Source organism: Haliaeetus albicilla, chromosome Z (assembly GCF_947461875.1).
Source record: "Haliaeetus albicilla chromosome Z, bHalAlb1.1, whole genome shotgun sequence".
NCBI lineage: Eukaryota > Metazoa > Chordata > Aves > Accipitriformes > Accipitridae > Haliaeetus > Haliaeetus albicilla.
The window spans coordinates 70,179,024-70,192,060 of record NC_091516.1 but is presented as its reverse complement, the minus strand read 5'-3'; the positions used below and the strand labels follow the sequence as shown (position 1 = coordinate 70,192,060).

Below are 13,037 nucleotides of genomic sequence, written 5' to 3'. Positions count from 1 at the left end.
ACTGAATAATGATAACTTCCAATAATCTGATAATGTGGTGTGTTTAAAAAGAAGCCAGATTATTTTGCTTCTCCTTATTATTAGAGAATGCCTATCAAACTCTTACAGTGTTTTACAAATTATGGGGTTTTTTTAATATTTCTGATAATGCTAAAATATCAACAAATTCTTAAAATATTTCTTGACTCTATTGGAACGTGCGAAGTGAAGATTCAAGACTTTGTTGTGATACAGCTATTTTCTGAATAGGTATTAGTTGAAATATTTAAATGTGCGTTGAACTATGTACTTCTTAGAGATATTATGGATGAACCAGTGTGATTTTGAGTCCTCTGTATTTATCTCTGTGTCTTATTGGGATGGCTCTGTGTAGACAATGAAATATTAATACCAATGCTGATTCTTTCCCAGAAAATGTTTAGTTTCAATGACTTACCATTATAAGATGAAAAAAGGTATTGTACTAAAAGTATCTGGACTTCTCTTATTATCAGTTTAATTGTTCACTTGTTATTTTTTTCTGCTTTTACTGCATATCTATTATATATAACCAAAGCTTCGTAATCACAGTTATGTGTAGCAGTTATGAATCTGGGGAAATACATATGCTTAAGTAATTTAAATAATTATTTTCTTTTGAGGACAAAGAAACTGTTATATTAAATTCATGTGACTATTCTAGTGAGTACAGAATACTGTATATGTTTTTAACCTAGACTTACAACACTGTGGGTTTTGAGAATAGGTTAATTAAGGATATAAGAGGTCAAATGCTGTGGTTTGGTTTTGTGACAGAGCTCTACTTTTGTAACTGAAATGGAACATGTGTTTCCTTGCTAATAAAGATGTTTCACATCATGTCAAGGACCATTTTTTGGTCATCATGTGCCTGAAACTCTTCAGCTATTTCCCTTCAGATTGAATTAATTAGACTTACAGGAATTAAATTGACATTTTGGGAAGGTGTGTTCTTATTATTTAACGTGTGGTGGTTTTGCTAGGGGGAAAGATGCTCATTCTCTGTCCAGATGTGGCATTACTTCTGCTGTGGTCTTCATCATGATCTGTGGACTATTCTACCTCCCAAGACAGCCCAGGAGATTCTTAGAGATGTCCTAGAGCAATCTTTGGCTATGCTGTCCTCCAGATATTGTCAGGCGTGCCCCAGTTACAAGCGAACACCACAAATCAGGTAATGGTTGTATATTTAATGCACACTTTTAATGGCTAAAATAAGTAAGTCTTAGTTTTCTGTTATGCTTTAATTCAAATTTTAATGTTAATGAACACAGCAGAGGGAATAGACACAGTACTTTGATATTCATTTTAATTCAATATATTTTGTATATTTAAGTATATTTGGTAGTCACATACTAAACCGGGCAGAATAAAAGACCCCTTTTGAACTCGTGGTGAAATTGTTCCATAAACTGCGTGATTGGTTTGAAAGCCTCGTGATAAACAGTGCATTGAGTGGTGGCACAACTGAAAATGTGGGCAGAGTTGGCAGCATCAGGTTTAGAAATCAAGCCATTGATTCATGAAGAAAATTCCATGTGTTCCAATAGAACATAGGTTTTCATAGAGCTTTTCAAGTGAAAGAGCTACGAGGTCACATCAAAACATTTGCCAGAATGAAGCCAGTGGTGTAGAAGGAGAGAAGAGGAAGAGGCTGTTACTTCTCCTGTATGCTGTAGGAAATATGAAGCTGGAAGTTCTTCTTGTTGGGATTCTTATATTTTGCCAGAGAGGAGGGTCTCTTTAAGAAATACCAAAGCAGGTTTCTCCAGGTGGAAGCTTATCCTACCTCTGTCCATTCTCTTTCTATCCAATGTCTTGTTTTACTGAAGAAATTGTATTTCTTATCCTGCCCCTTTGCTATATATCTTTCCTATATGAATATGTTCCTCTTTTTAGATTTTGAAAGTGATATAGTCCATGGTGGCCATGCGAGTTAAAAACTTAAGAGCTTGTCATCTGTAGGAGATGAGAGACATTCAGCAGAGATAAGTTCTGTGTGAGCTAAGAGTTATGTGCTGCCATCATAAGTTTTATTCTGAAAAGGAGCAGTGTCGTGGAAGCTTAAGCAACTTGCAGAAGTTCACATACCTGGAATAGGTGGAAAAACCCCAAAGCACCTATTTGTATGCTCTACTCCTGCCCTAGTTTACTGTGATAGGCCCTTCTATATCTTTAGGTACAGAGAGTTTTCCTGGAAACTTTCCTGGAAATATCCTGGAAAAAAAATTACCCTGAAACATGAAGAATATGCATTGATACAGTATTTCTTATATATAGTATTAGTCAATTCTATATGAATTTGCTTCAAAATACTGTACAAGAGAGAGCTTTTTACGTTGTCGTTTTGCAGAGATGTTTTATTTAATAAGGTCATTCTTGAAATCGTCACTAAGTGAATTGAATTATTCAGTCATGCACAAATGAAAAAAGCAATTTTTAATTAATAGCATTCAATATATTTTTACCACAGAAGTTTTAAAATTTTTTTTTATAATACTGTACTTTGGTGGGTGGGTCTTTTCTCCCAATGCTTCTTGAAATGTTAGAGATCTGATCTGTAATATAGATAAATATCTGTTCATGTGTGTTTGCCTAGATTTTCCAAAAATAAGACAATCCTTAAAAATGCAGATGATCACATATGCATCCATTAGCTTTTAGGTACTTAGATACTTTTTTCAGTCCAACATCATGCCTGCCATATATTTTGTTTTATCCATCTATTTCCTATCTGTTGTATGTCAGCATAGTCTTGTGAGATTATGTTGTTGCAGTTTGGGTTCTTGCTGTTGTTTAGGCCAATGACCCATGATGCTTTGCCAGCCAATATCAACAGGCAACAGATTACTGACTGAGAAATGTTCCATATCATAGTATGTTGCCTGGCAGTTAAAATTTAGCAAATTGAAGATTTGGCTCACTCATCATTTCTTGTTTGCTCCATCAGGATTTGAAAATAGTATGTACATTCTAATTACACTTCATCATAATGAAAACTAAAATTAATTTTATTTAGTTGTAGTTTAGAAGGTAAGTTGTTCCTGCCTAGTGGCATTGTTCTTTGGAAGAGGAAACTTCCTTTTTTTTTTTTAAGTCCTCTTTTGATTGGTTTCAGTAACAACTTTTCCGTGGAAGTGCTGAATTTTTACAGTGTAGTGGATTCAGAATTCCTACATCACTAATGGAAGATGAAATTTGAAGTCTGTGCTATGATTTAGGTATTATGTCAGAGGAAAGCTTTGTTTAACTGAAATTTACCACTATCCTGATGTCCTAATAAATGTTATTTTCACTTTTTTTTTCTCTACAGAATTGATATTGCAGCAATTTTGATGTCCACTGAAGATATGCTCTGGTCAGTTTGCAGCTCTGTACAGGAGTTTCTGAATCCGCATGAAGACAGAGATCTCAAGATCTATAAAATACATAGCCACTGCAATAGTCTGCTCTCTGTGCTGTCTATTTTAACTTCACCACTGAAGAATTTGTATGAGTGAGTATGAAAGAAACTTCAATTTGAGATAAAATTGGTTCTTGAGCTTACATGGATAGATCTACAAGGTGAATAATTATGTTGAAATACAAATGCAATGCATAGTGTTGACACATTTTGATAGCCTTTGACTATTTCTCGATTTGGTCTCGAACTTACCTTTACTATCTTACCTAAAGCCCAATTATATCTGCTGGGATTTTATTAGCTTTTGATCAAATTCCTGTACTGCACATTTTTTTGTCCGGTGATAACGTAGACCATAGTGAATGTCTAGTTTGATTTCCTCTGTCACACAAACAGTAGAATTTCATTAATAATTACTGTCCCAAGTTTGCAATTTACTGTTCAGTTAGGACACACTTTGTTAGAAACACATTCTTACTGGTCTAAAAACATTTATTACTGTGGTACCAAAGCCTTTGGTAAGGTTTTCAAGGACTTAGTCACTCATACAATTGAAAAAATTTCATCTTCTTACTAGTTCAGATTTATCTACCTTCAGCTTCCAGGTGAATTAGTGTTCTGCTGTCATCCCATAATCTATAAGTACTGGAATTTAAAGATAATTTACTACAATGATCATCTGGTTACATGACCAGTATGCTTCAACAAATATTAAATATATTTTAAAAGAGAAAGAGTATAGAGTGCCCATCTTTATAAAATTATGTTTTCACAAGTCACAACTGTAAACAAAAAGGACACATTACTGCACTGAAACTAGGTCTGAGTCTTTTGTTGCTTTTTCATGCTAAAAAATCTGCTGTAAATTTGGTGTAAAAGACAATACAAAGTGAGATCACAAATTAAAACAACAACAACAACAACAAACCCCCAAACTAAGAAAGCCAAATCCTATTCAACTGGCTTTTATTTTATTATTCTAAATAAGAATGTTCTAGGTAATACTAATGGCACAAATAGGGGGGTGGACACCTCCTGCATTTAAGCTTCTTTAACTAAATATTTTTTGTCATCTGTGGGCACATTTTAAAAAGGTGACTCATGAACAGATGAGGTAGTCCTGCTGTGGCAATAATAATGGAGGCAGGAATGGACACTGTGGTAGCTGTAACTGCTTCTATTATCAGTTTTGACATTTCACTTTTCCTTTATGAAAGCCCTTAGAATGATGGACTAAAATAAATATGTAGCATAGTCTGTTCCCTTTAACTATTCTAGTCTCCTCCACTAATTCATGTTGTTTACAGATTATCTATACCTGGAATGATCAAAAATGTGTGCTAACTTGAGAACTCCCTGAGTTTCAGAACAAAGTGCCAATGGAGAGAGTGAGGCAGCGTATTTTGTATTTTACGTAAAATGCTACAGATTAACAACTTGGTCATACAGGTTTCATATTTAGGCATATAAATTTCAGTATCCTAATTTGATTGTCTAGAGATCAAAAACTTGACGTGCACTGGATGTAGCAGCTCATTTAATTTACTACAAAGTACTCTGCAAATCATAACCAAAATCTGGCAGCTTTTTTTAAGAAGAATACAAAAAATGTCATATTTTGTTATATAGTTACAAAAATAATATTAACACTAAAAAACATTGTTGGAGAGATGATGCATGGTTTTGTGTAAGTAAAAGGGATATTTGTTATGAACTGTGTATTGGGAACTTTTATTTTCAAAACCTGTGAGACTCCATTATCAAAAGAGTTCTTTTATATTGTATGTTTCATTACAGCCAATATTTGCCAGGTAACCTAACCCAATGTTCCGAATGCAAAGAAAAAACAGATTTACCAAATTAGCTTCTTGAATGACTATGTCCAGTTGGAAACACTTTCACATACTGAATTTTATGTTGAATTCCTAGGTCCATTATTTACTGAGTTGTGCATAGTTCATCACATTATGAATCTATCGTAGAAGTTCCTCATGATTTTAAAGGAATACTAATCCTTCATCAGTTCTTTTTTACAATTACAGCTGTATAATCAAATTTTCCATCTGTTAGCTTGGCTCTATATCTTTCAAAACTTTGGTAAAATTAACTGGAAGTGAAATAAAGATTTTTCTTTTAAATCTATCATGCTCTCTTTTGGTACTAGAAGATTTCCCTGCAGGGACTAGGTTTAAATTAATCTTTAGACTGCTTAGGAAAGTTTTGTGCAATCATAAAAGCGGTGATGACAGAACATTGTTTTCCAGGAGTTGTCTAATAATAGGACTGGCTCATTTCCAACTTACTAGAGATGCTGTATTAACTATTGCTTCCAGGGAATTAAAATTATTCAAGATTTTTTTATTATGTTTTGAAATGCAACAAATCAGTAGGGGTGCTGAAAAATTAGTAATATCCTTAACTTCAAATAAAGTGATTCTGGCATATGCTTTCCCCCCCCTAATTTTGTTATCAAACACTGTGCATCCTGCTATCACTTAGAGTTTCTTTTCTGTATGACAAGGCTACCTAGCCCTGGTCCTGAATTCACCTATGAATCTTGGTTCATTGGTTTTTAATACTCACTCATTTGTTTGTGCTTCATTTTCCTCCACCCTTCTCTGGCCTTTCTGAAGTAACTTTAGCATAATAGAAATGTTGGTTGGAAAGGACTGCTGGGTGTCAACTAGTCCAGCCTCCTGCTCAAAGCAGGAGAATCACCAAGAGTAGTCAGACATGTCTGTGTTAGCTGACCCATGTAAACCTCCAGGAATCAATATTTTACAACCCCTCTGGGAAACCTGTTCCACGGCTGCACTGCCTTAGTGCAAAGTATTGCCTAATACCTAGTGTCAACCTTCAAAGCTGCTGGCTATGGAGTGCTGTATCACATCAGCTCCCACTGAGAAAAGTTTGTCAATCTTGTCTTTGTAATTACTCTTTTGGTAGTTGTAGGCTGCCATTAAATGACTTGACCCGTTAGCCACCCCTTCACCAGAGTAAAGGAGCCTAGATCCCTCAACCGCTTGTCATAAATGATGCAGTCTAGTCATTTCCAGTTTCCTCACATCCTCCTTGAGCTGTAGGCACAACACCTGGACAAAACATTCTAGGTAAGGCTTAACTGTTGCCAAGTAGATGAAGCAAATCACTATCTTTCATTTGCTTGCCATACTCCTCCTAAAGCAGCCCAGTGTGTGGTCTGCATTGTTCCTAGTGAGAATACACTATTGCCTTGTATTCAGCATGCTACTGGCCATAAACCCTAGGCTTGAGGTTGGGTAGGGTTGGTACTCAGTCAGTTCCCAGCCTAGGTTATTATAATTCTGTTGCTGGAGCAAAAAGTTACATTTGCGTCAGTGGACTTTGTGAGTTTCTGTTGGCCCAGTCATCCATGACTTGGCACTTGACTGTTGTTTTTGTTAACTACTGTTCCTGCTTCCCCTGGTTTAGTGTCACCTGCAAATGTCCTAAATGTGTGTTCTGTCTGTCCACTTGCGTCCAGGTTGTTGAGGAAACTGCTGAACAACAGCAGTCTCCAGAATGTGCTCCCCAAAACTACCAGGTGTTTCTGTTTTCTTGCTGCTGAGCCAAACCTCTGAAAAAAGAGGATTTTCACCCCTCAGAATTTCCAGTCATCATAGTCTTACTCACTGACAAGGTTGTTATCAGTTACTCAGTTCACATAGCTGGGTTTTGTGCAGTGGGTCTAGCAGTTTCAATGCTGTTTGTGGATTTTGTAGGAGAATCCAATGCTGTTCTTCATTCATTATTTTTTACAGAATGAAATTATCCAGGAGAAGCAGGCTGACAATCTGCAGTACAACAGACCCATTTATGACTTCAGAGTAGACTCTCATCTGCGCCAAGTTGAGGGTTGCTCAAGTTGGAGCAGATCTATTGTGCTTTTTTCTGTATTCTTTAGTCTTTTATACTGAGTAGGAGATGACAGTCTTTCTTTCAGGGAAGATCATAAAGAGTAAGGTGGATGCATCTTTTTATGTTTTCATACTATGAATTATTATATCTTACTTCCTCAACAAGAAATCGAGTGAATGACTTGAATACTGAGAGAAGAATTTAGAGATTCTGTTGGTAAAATTGCTGTCTATGGGGTAAAAATATCTGTCATCCAATTTTGAAAAATGGAAATATTTCTCTTAATTTTAATATATGAGTTACAATTCATTAAGTTGCTTTTTAGTCGTGTTTATTCCTTATACAGAGCTAAATCCTTCGAAGTCTACAAGGAAATACCATTAGGATGCATCTTGTTGGCATCTCATTTTTTCACACCTGCACTAAGGCTTACAAGATCAATTCTCACCTTGTCACACTCTACTGAAGAATAAAACTACTGTAACTTGGAATCTTGCTGTGGTATTAAATACTTTCACAGATGCTATCCACTGCTTTGAGACTATAGGCAGCTGCTTTATCATAACTTGTAGTCAAAACAAATTTCCTACTAGCTATTATTATACTTCTCTTGGAAGAGTAGTTGAATAAAACTGTCTGGCACAGAGTTGGGTTTGCCTGGCAAGAATTACGTAGCCAGCAGTGGACACTGAGAAATGCTGGCACCAGAATTATTGATTATCACTAGACACTTGATTTTTTATAGTATTCAAAGTTATTCTAATATTTAAACAATCTTTAAAGATAGCAGATTATCTCCATCACTGTTTAAAAATTTGTGTAGAGGTTTTGTTATAAGCCTCAGAGTCCAAAAAGTCTGCCCTGTGCTTGTCCTTAGGAGACAGCTAAGAAACCATACTTAACAAGCTGCTTTAGCCCAAAAGTCTTTCAAACAGTTCATACACTATCAGTAGACAAAATGTGGTCGTTTTTTATTAGATTACTACCCAAACTGTATCTATCCTGCCTTCTTGTAGGAAGTTGGCTCTATGCTTGGCTATATTACAAAAAATACTTCAGAGGATGAGAGACAACAAGATTTTTTTCTTTATTTTTCTCACAATATTGAATTTATTGTCTTTAAAATAATCATTTTCTAGTTTTTCTCCCTTTATCTATATTACAATCTCAGCTTTATTTTTAATCTTCAGGTTTTCATGAATTCACAAACTCACTATGTGCTAATTCTTCTGCTCAGATATTGCTTACTTGAGATCGTTTTGATATCTGTAGTAAATTCTTCCTACTAATTTTGTTTGATTAGTAAAATTAATTTCCAAATAAATCACCCTATCTTTTGAAGAAGTTCAGAAGCTATACACCTGTCTTTCTTGTTGAACAATTGTAATTCTCTCTTTTCTTTCATTGGGGTTCTTACAGGAGACAGTGACTTTGTAGACATGTAGCTATGCTTCTGAATTACTTATATGCAGCTGTGAAAAAGAGTTTAAAAGTAATTTTAAATAATTAAATGACAAAACACAAATACCATTATGTCGTGGTGACAAAGCACCCTGTAAGAAAGAGATTTTACCTTTTAGGTTAGGAGTACCTGAAGGCTGCACTCCAGTGGGTTTCCATTCTATCTGCAGTTTTGAGTGTTTAGATCCACTCTCACTGTTTCCATGTCGTGGCAGTGGCTTTTTTTATGTCTTGTAAAAACACTCTCTTGTCCTGAGAAAGTCCTCATGTCTTTTCCTAAGGTATTTTTAAACTTCCTTCTACTCTCACTGCAATAGAAAGAGTACTGACTCAAAAGTGGGACTGATGTTGAATCACTCCAGAAAGTACAGCAAAGACACCATAAATGAGTTCTGTAGAAGTGGCATTTTTAAAGGTAGTGACTTTCTTTATATAACTTTGAAAATCCCAGCCATGATACATAAAGAAACAAGCTTTAGCGAAGGAAGGTTATTAAGATGAAAAATTCACAGCCAACTAAGTTAAAAAGTAAGGTGCAAAAGAAGTGATAATTGATTATGGTTAATGGAGGATGGATGTAACAGACTATATCCTCTCTGCTGGACTTGTATTCACTGTAAATGAGAGTAACAAGGGAAGAGGCCAAGGGGCATCCATTCCTATCACACATTCTTGCATCCTAGTGGTTGCTACAAATTGTACAAATACTAATGGATTTCTTATTAAAAGACAAATATTAAATTCTATAATCCTGTCCTTATATATATTTATAATCATATAATATCATTAATTAATAACAATAGTTAATTTTTAGTATTAGTGGATTGGACACATCTGATTTTTGCCTCTCACATCCTTTGGGTAAGAGAAGTAATGCAAGAGTGACATAAAACTAGCTTATCTAATTCTTCACCAGTCCTTATATTTGAAAACACCCTTTTTTTCAACCAGTATTCTATTTCTCACAAGCCAGTGAAGGTCCAAGCTTCTGGTTCAAATTTTTTGAGTCAGTTTAATCCAAAGCCTATAGGTACTTGCATGTTATTCAAAAGAGAGCCATTATCATTTCAAAAGATATTTTACTTTTGATTATGATAAAATTATTGATAATATGATGCATGTATTATGCAGAAAGATAAGACCTATAGAAATAAATGACTGAAGAGCAATTTGCTTATTCAATGCATTTTCAAACATAGTTTGAAAACATGCTGTATAGGAGTAAAAATAAGAAGAAACCTGCTTTAACTACTAACAGTGCTATATACCAAGTTTCAAAGAGTGAAAGTAAATAAGATATAGAATGATATTTTTAACAGTACATAAATAAATTTGCAATTATATGTATGCATACATATATTAGTACTATTTATCTTAAGGGATTTTCTGTCTTCTCTTTATATATATTTAGTACTAGTGATCCAAAGGAATTTTCAGTCTTTAATGTAATTCAGAAATATTTGGTTTCTTTCAGGTCATTTCTGAACAATTCTGATAAACATCTTCCTCAAGATTTTTCAAAAGTCTTTTATCATCCATTACACTGGTTATTTTGCATACCATCATCCTGTTCTTCCTTACTGAAGTGAGTATCAAAAGTTGATTGTTTTAAAGAATCACCAGGTAGTCAATATTAATCAAATACTGCTACATTTTGAAAAGAGTATATCTGAATAAATGTCTAATTAATATTCTCATTAAAAAAAAATAGAAACATTTAAAAATTCATTTCAGATTTCCCTAATCTTTAAACTTTAAGAGTCTGTAAGAAAGGTTGTGCTGAAAGCAGTGCACTGTGTAGCTTTTTGCTAGTATATTCATTATGTTTGATATCTGAATTATCTGTAAGGTTTTCTTGCTTTAATTAAAGAGTATATAGCTCTTGACAATAATGTAGTTGAGCACACTTGCTGTTTTGAAAGACTTATAATTAAGGGGGAGATAAAGAATGTATGCCTCTGTTTATAACTGCTGGTTAGAAAAAAGGTTTGATATATAAATAACTCATTGAAAAATACGTTGCTTGATAGTAGTTGATTTTTTTGGAGATTACTGCATGATTAGAGGCAAAAGCTTAATTTCTTTTTCTGTGTCACTGCATATAATGACAAGTTACATATGAGACATATGCTACCAGCTGTGCTGTCATTCCCTTTCTAATTTTGAACCTGAAGCACTCCCACACCAGTGTAGATCCTCTCCTAACCCCTTCACCTCCTCCTCCTCTTCAGAAGTTATTTCCTGAGAGATTTTCACTCTCCATTTTCTTGAAAAGATGCTTTTGTGAGTTGTTATTGTGTTGTCCGAGAAAGTATTTTTATATTTTGGAGGAATACGTTACCATATGAGTGGTGACCTATGGTGACCTATTGATGACCAATGTGCCATGGATTTATTACCTCTTACCTTGTACACACAGTATCTTGTACCTTGTACATCACAATATCTTCCCTATGATTTTACCCCATACTACGCAAAAGGTGCTGAATTCTCTCCATCGCCTTCACTCCCAACTACATGTCAGCAGTACTGTTACCTCCTTCCCTGGTGCCTGTGATACCTGCTGAACAGGAGGCAACAGATCTGTGACTGAGTCAAAGTTGTGTGGTTGGCTAATCAAAATGCTAAACGGAGTGAATAACTGTTGAAATCAGATTGTGTCCTTTTCCCTGCTTGAAATAGTAATTTAAGTTTTTCTGAAGCTTGAAAGATCGTGTGTTTTTACCTCTCAATTGAGCTTCAAGGAAATTTGTCAGTGGCTTTTTAAGTTATGCATGGGTGGAGAGAAAGGAGAGGAGAAGGGGGAATATAGGAGAGGGAATGACTGCATGATCACTTAAAAAGGGATCTACTCTATTTCTGGGAAAATTTATGCTCCATTAAGGACTCATTGTAGAAAAAATTATAAGCTTTTTGATGCCCTAATCCAAGGCCAGTACTTAAAATTTAAATTATACTGTGAATTACAAGTTTTGGAAGATGCCTTCACAAGTGAGTACCCTCTGCTGCGTGAAAGTATGTAAAGGAAATGCTGATACCTTTTCAGTCTGACATATTTCTATTTTTTGAGGTGGAATCAGGATTTTACAGATACTATTTAGGACAGATTTTTCTTGAATAAACAGCAGAAAACTATTCCAGAGCTTTCCAGCATTTACATATTTTCCCTGGATGAAAGGTGAGAAAACATACAACTTCTTGACCACCAAATGGGAAAATGAGGAGTCTAAAAGAAAGCACATGTCTGAGAAGATATAGTTAGTGTACCTGTGTGAGGACGCTCCATAGACATAAAGCCACGTGTACTGTCCTGGTGATAGTGAGCGAACTATGCTGGTAAAATATTTAATGTTTACATTTAACAACACACCTTTCAGCTGCTCACAAAAAACAGTGAAAGACCCTGTATGTAATGAAGTAATTTGAGGGACATATTCTGAGGTGTTCTAATTTTGTTACTGGTTTTACACTGTATATTTATATCGTGGAAGCTTTTCTTTCTTGAAATATGTCATTTAGAGTATTAACAAGACACATAATGCTTAAGTATTGTAGAAAACTATTTTTTAGAGCATCCTAATTCTTCCTTGATTGTTTTATGTTTTCACTTCTTACATCTAATAAAAATATATATTCACTGCCCATAACAAAATTGGAAGCACAGGCCATTGTACACCTCCCACCTGTGGCCACCTAATTTTTAACTGAAGACTCTAACCTGACATAAAGGTACATATTAAGTATTTGCTCTTCCTAAGCTTGATTCAGGAGAAATTTGTGCTAGTTTCTGAAATTATTTCATGTACAATTTCACTATTTAACTACTTATTTTTCATGCCTAAAAATGGCTATGATCTGTTTTCTTTTATCTACTTGACTTCAGCTTCTTTGTCAATGTTGTTAACATGAATTAGCATTAATTTTATTTGCCTTATAAAATCTTGAACTTATCATTTGAGGTTTTCTTTTTTTCTTTCTTGGATACTAACCAAAATAACATAGTTGGTTATCAAACTAATTACTGATAATTTATATTACAGTGCCTTTAGTGGCAATTGTTTATTCTTTGCTTCATTTGGGGTTTATAATCATACCATTTGCAAATCAGACTTCGGGTTTTTTTTTCTTTTACTGTACAAAACTGAACATTTATATGTGTGATATTTATATGTACTTCACCTTTTGTCACTTTTTATGAGGCTAGTCTTATTTTCACTAGTACTGAGCTACAAGGATGGGAGAACATATGCCTCTCCATATGCACGTTACAAAACTTCTC

General features: G+C 34.7%; 1 protein-coding gene across 3 annotated transcripts in view; it reads left to right on the top strand.

Moving 5' to 3' along the window:
• KIAA0825 (KIAA0825 ortholog) overlaps positions 1–13,037 on the top strand; it is a 253,898-nt gene that overhangs the window by 95,504 nt on the left and 145,357 nt on the right. For all 3 annotated transcript variants that reach the window (XR_011323225.1, XR_011323226.1, XM_069776151.1), the window contains exons 11-13: positions 1,002–1,192; positions 3,332–3,514; positions 10,233–10,343. Coding sequence is in view for 1 of the 3 variants with exons in the window: in XM_069776151.1 (XP_069632252.1) it covers positions 1,002–1,192; positions 3,332–3,514; positions 10,233–10,343 (485 nt within the window). In the remaining 2 variants the exon portion in view is untranslated. The remainder of the gene's footprint in view (positions 1–1,001; positions 1,193–3,331; positions 3,515–10,232; positions 10,344–13,037) is intronic.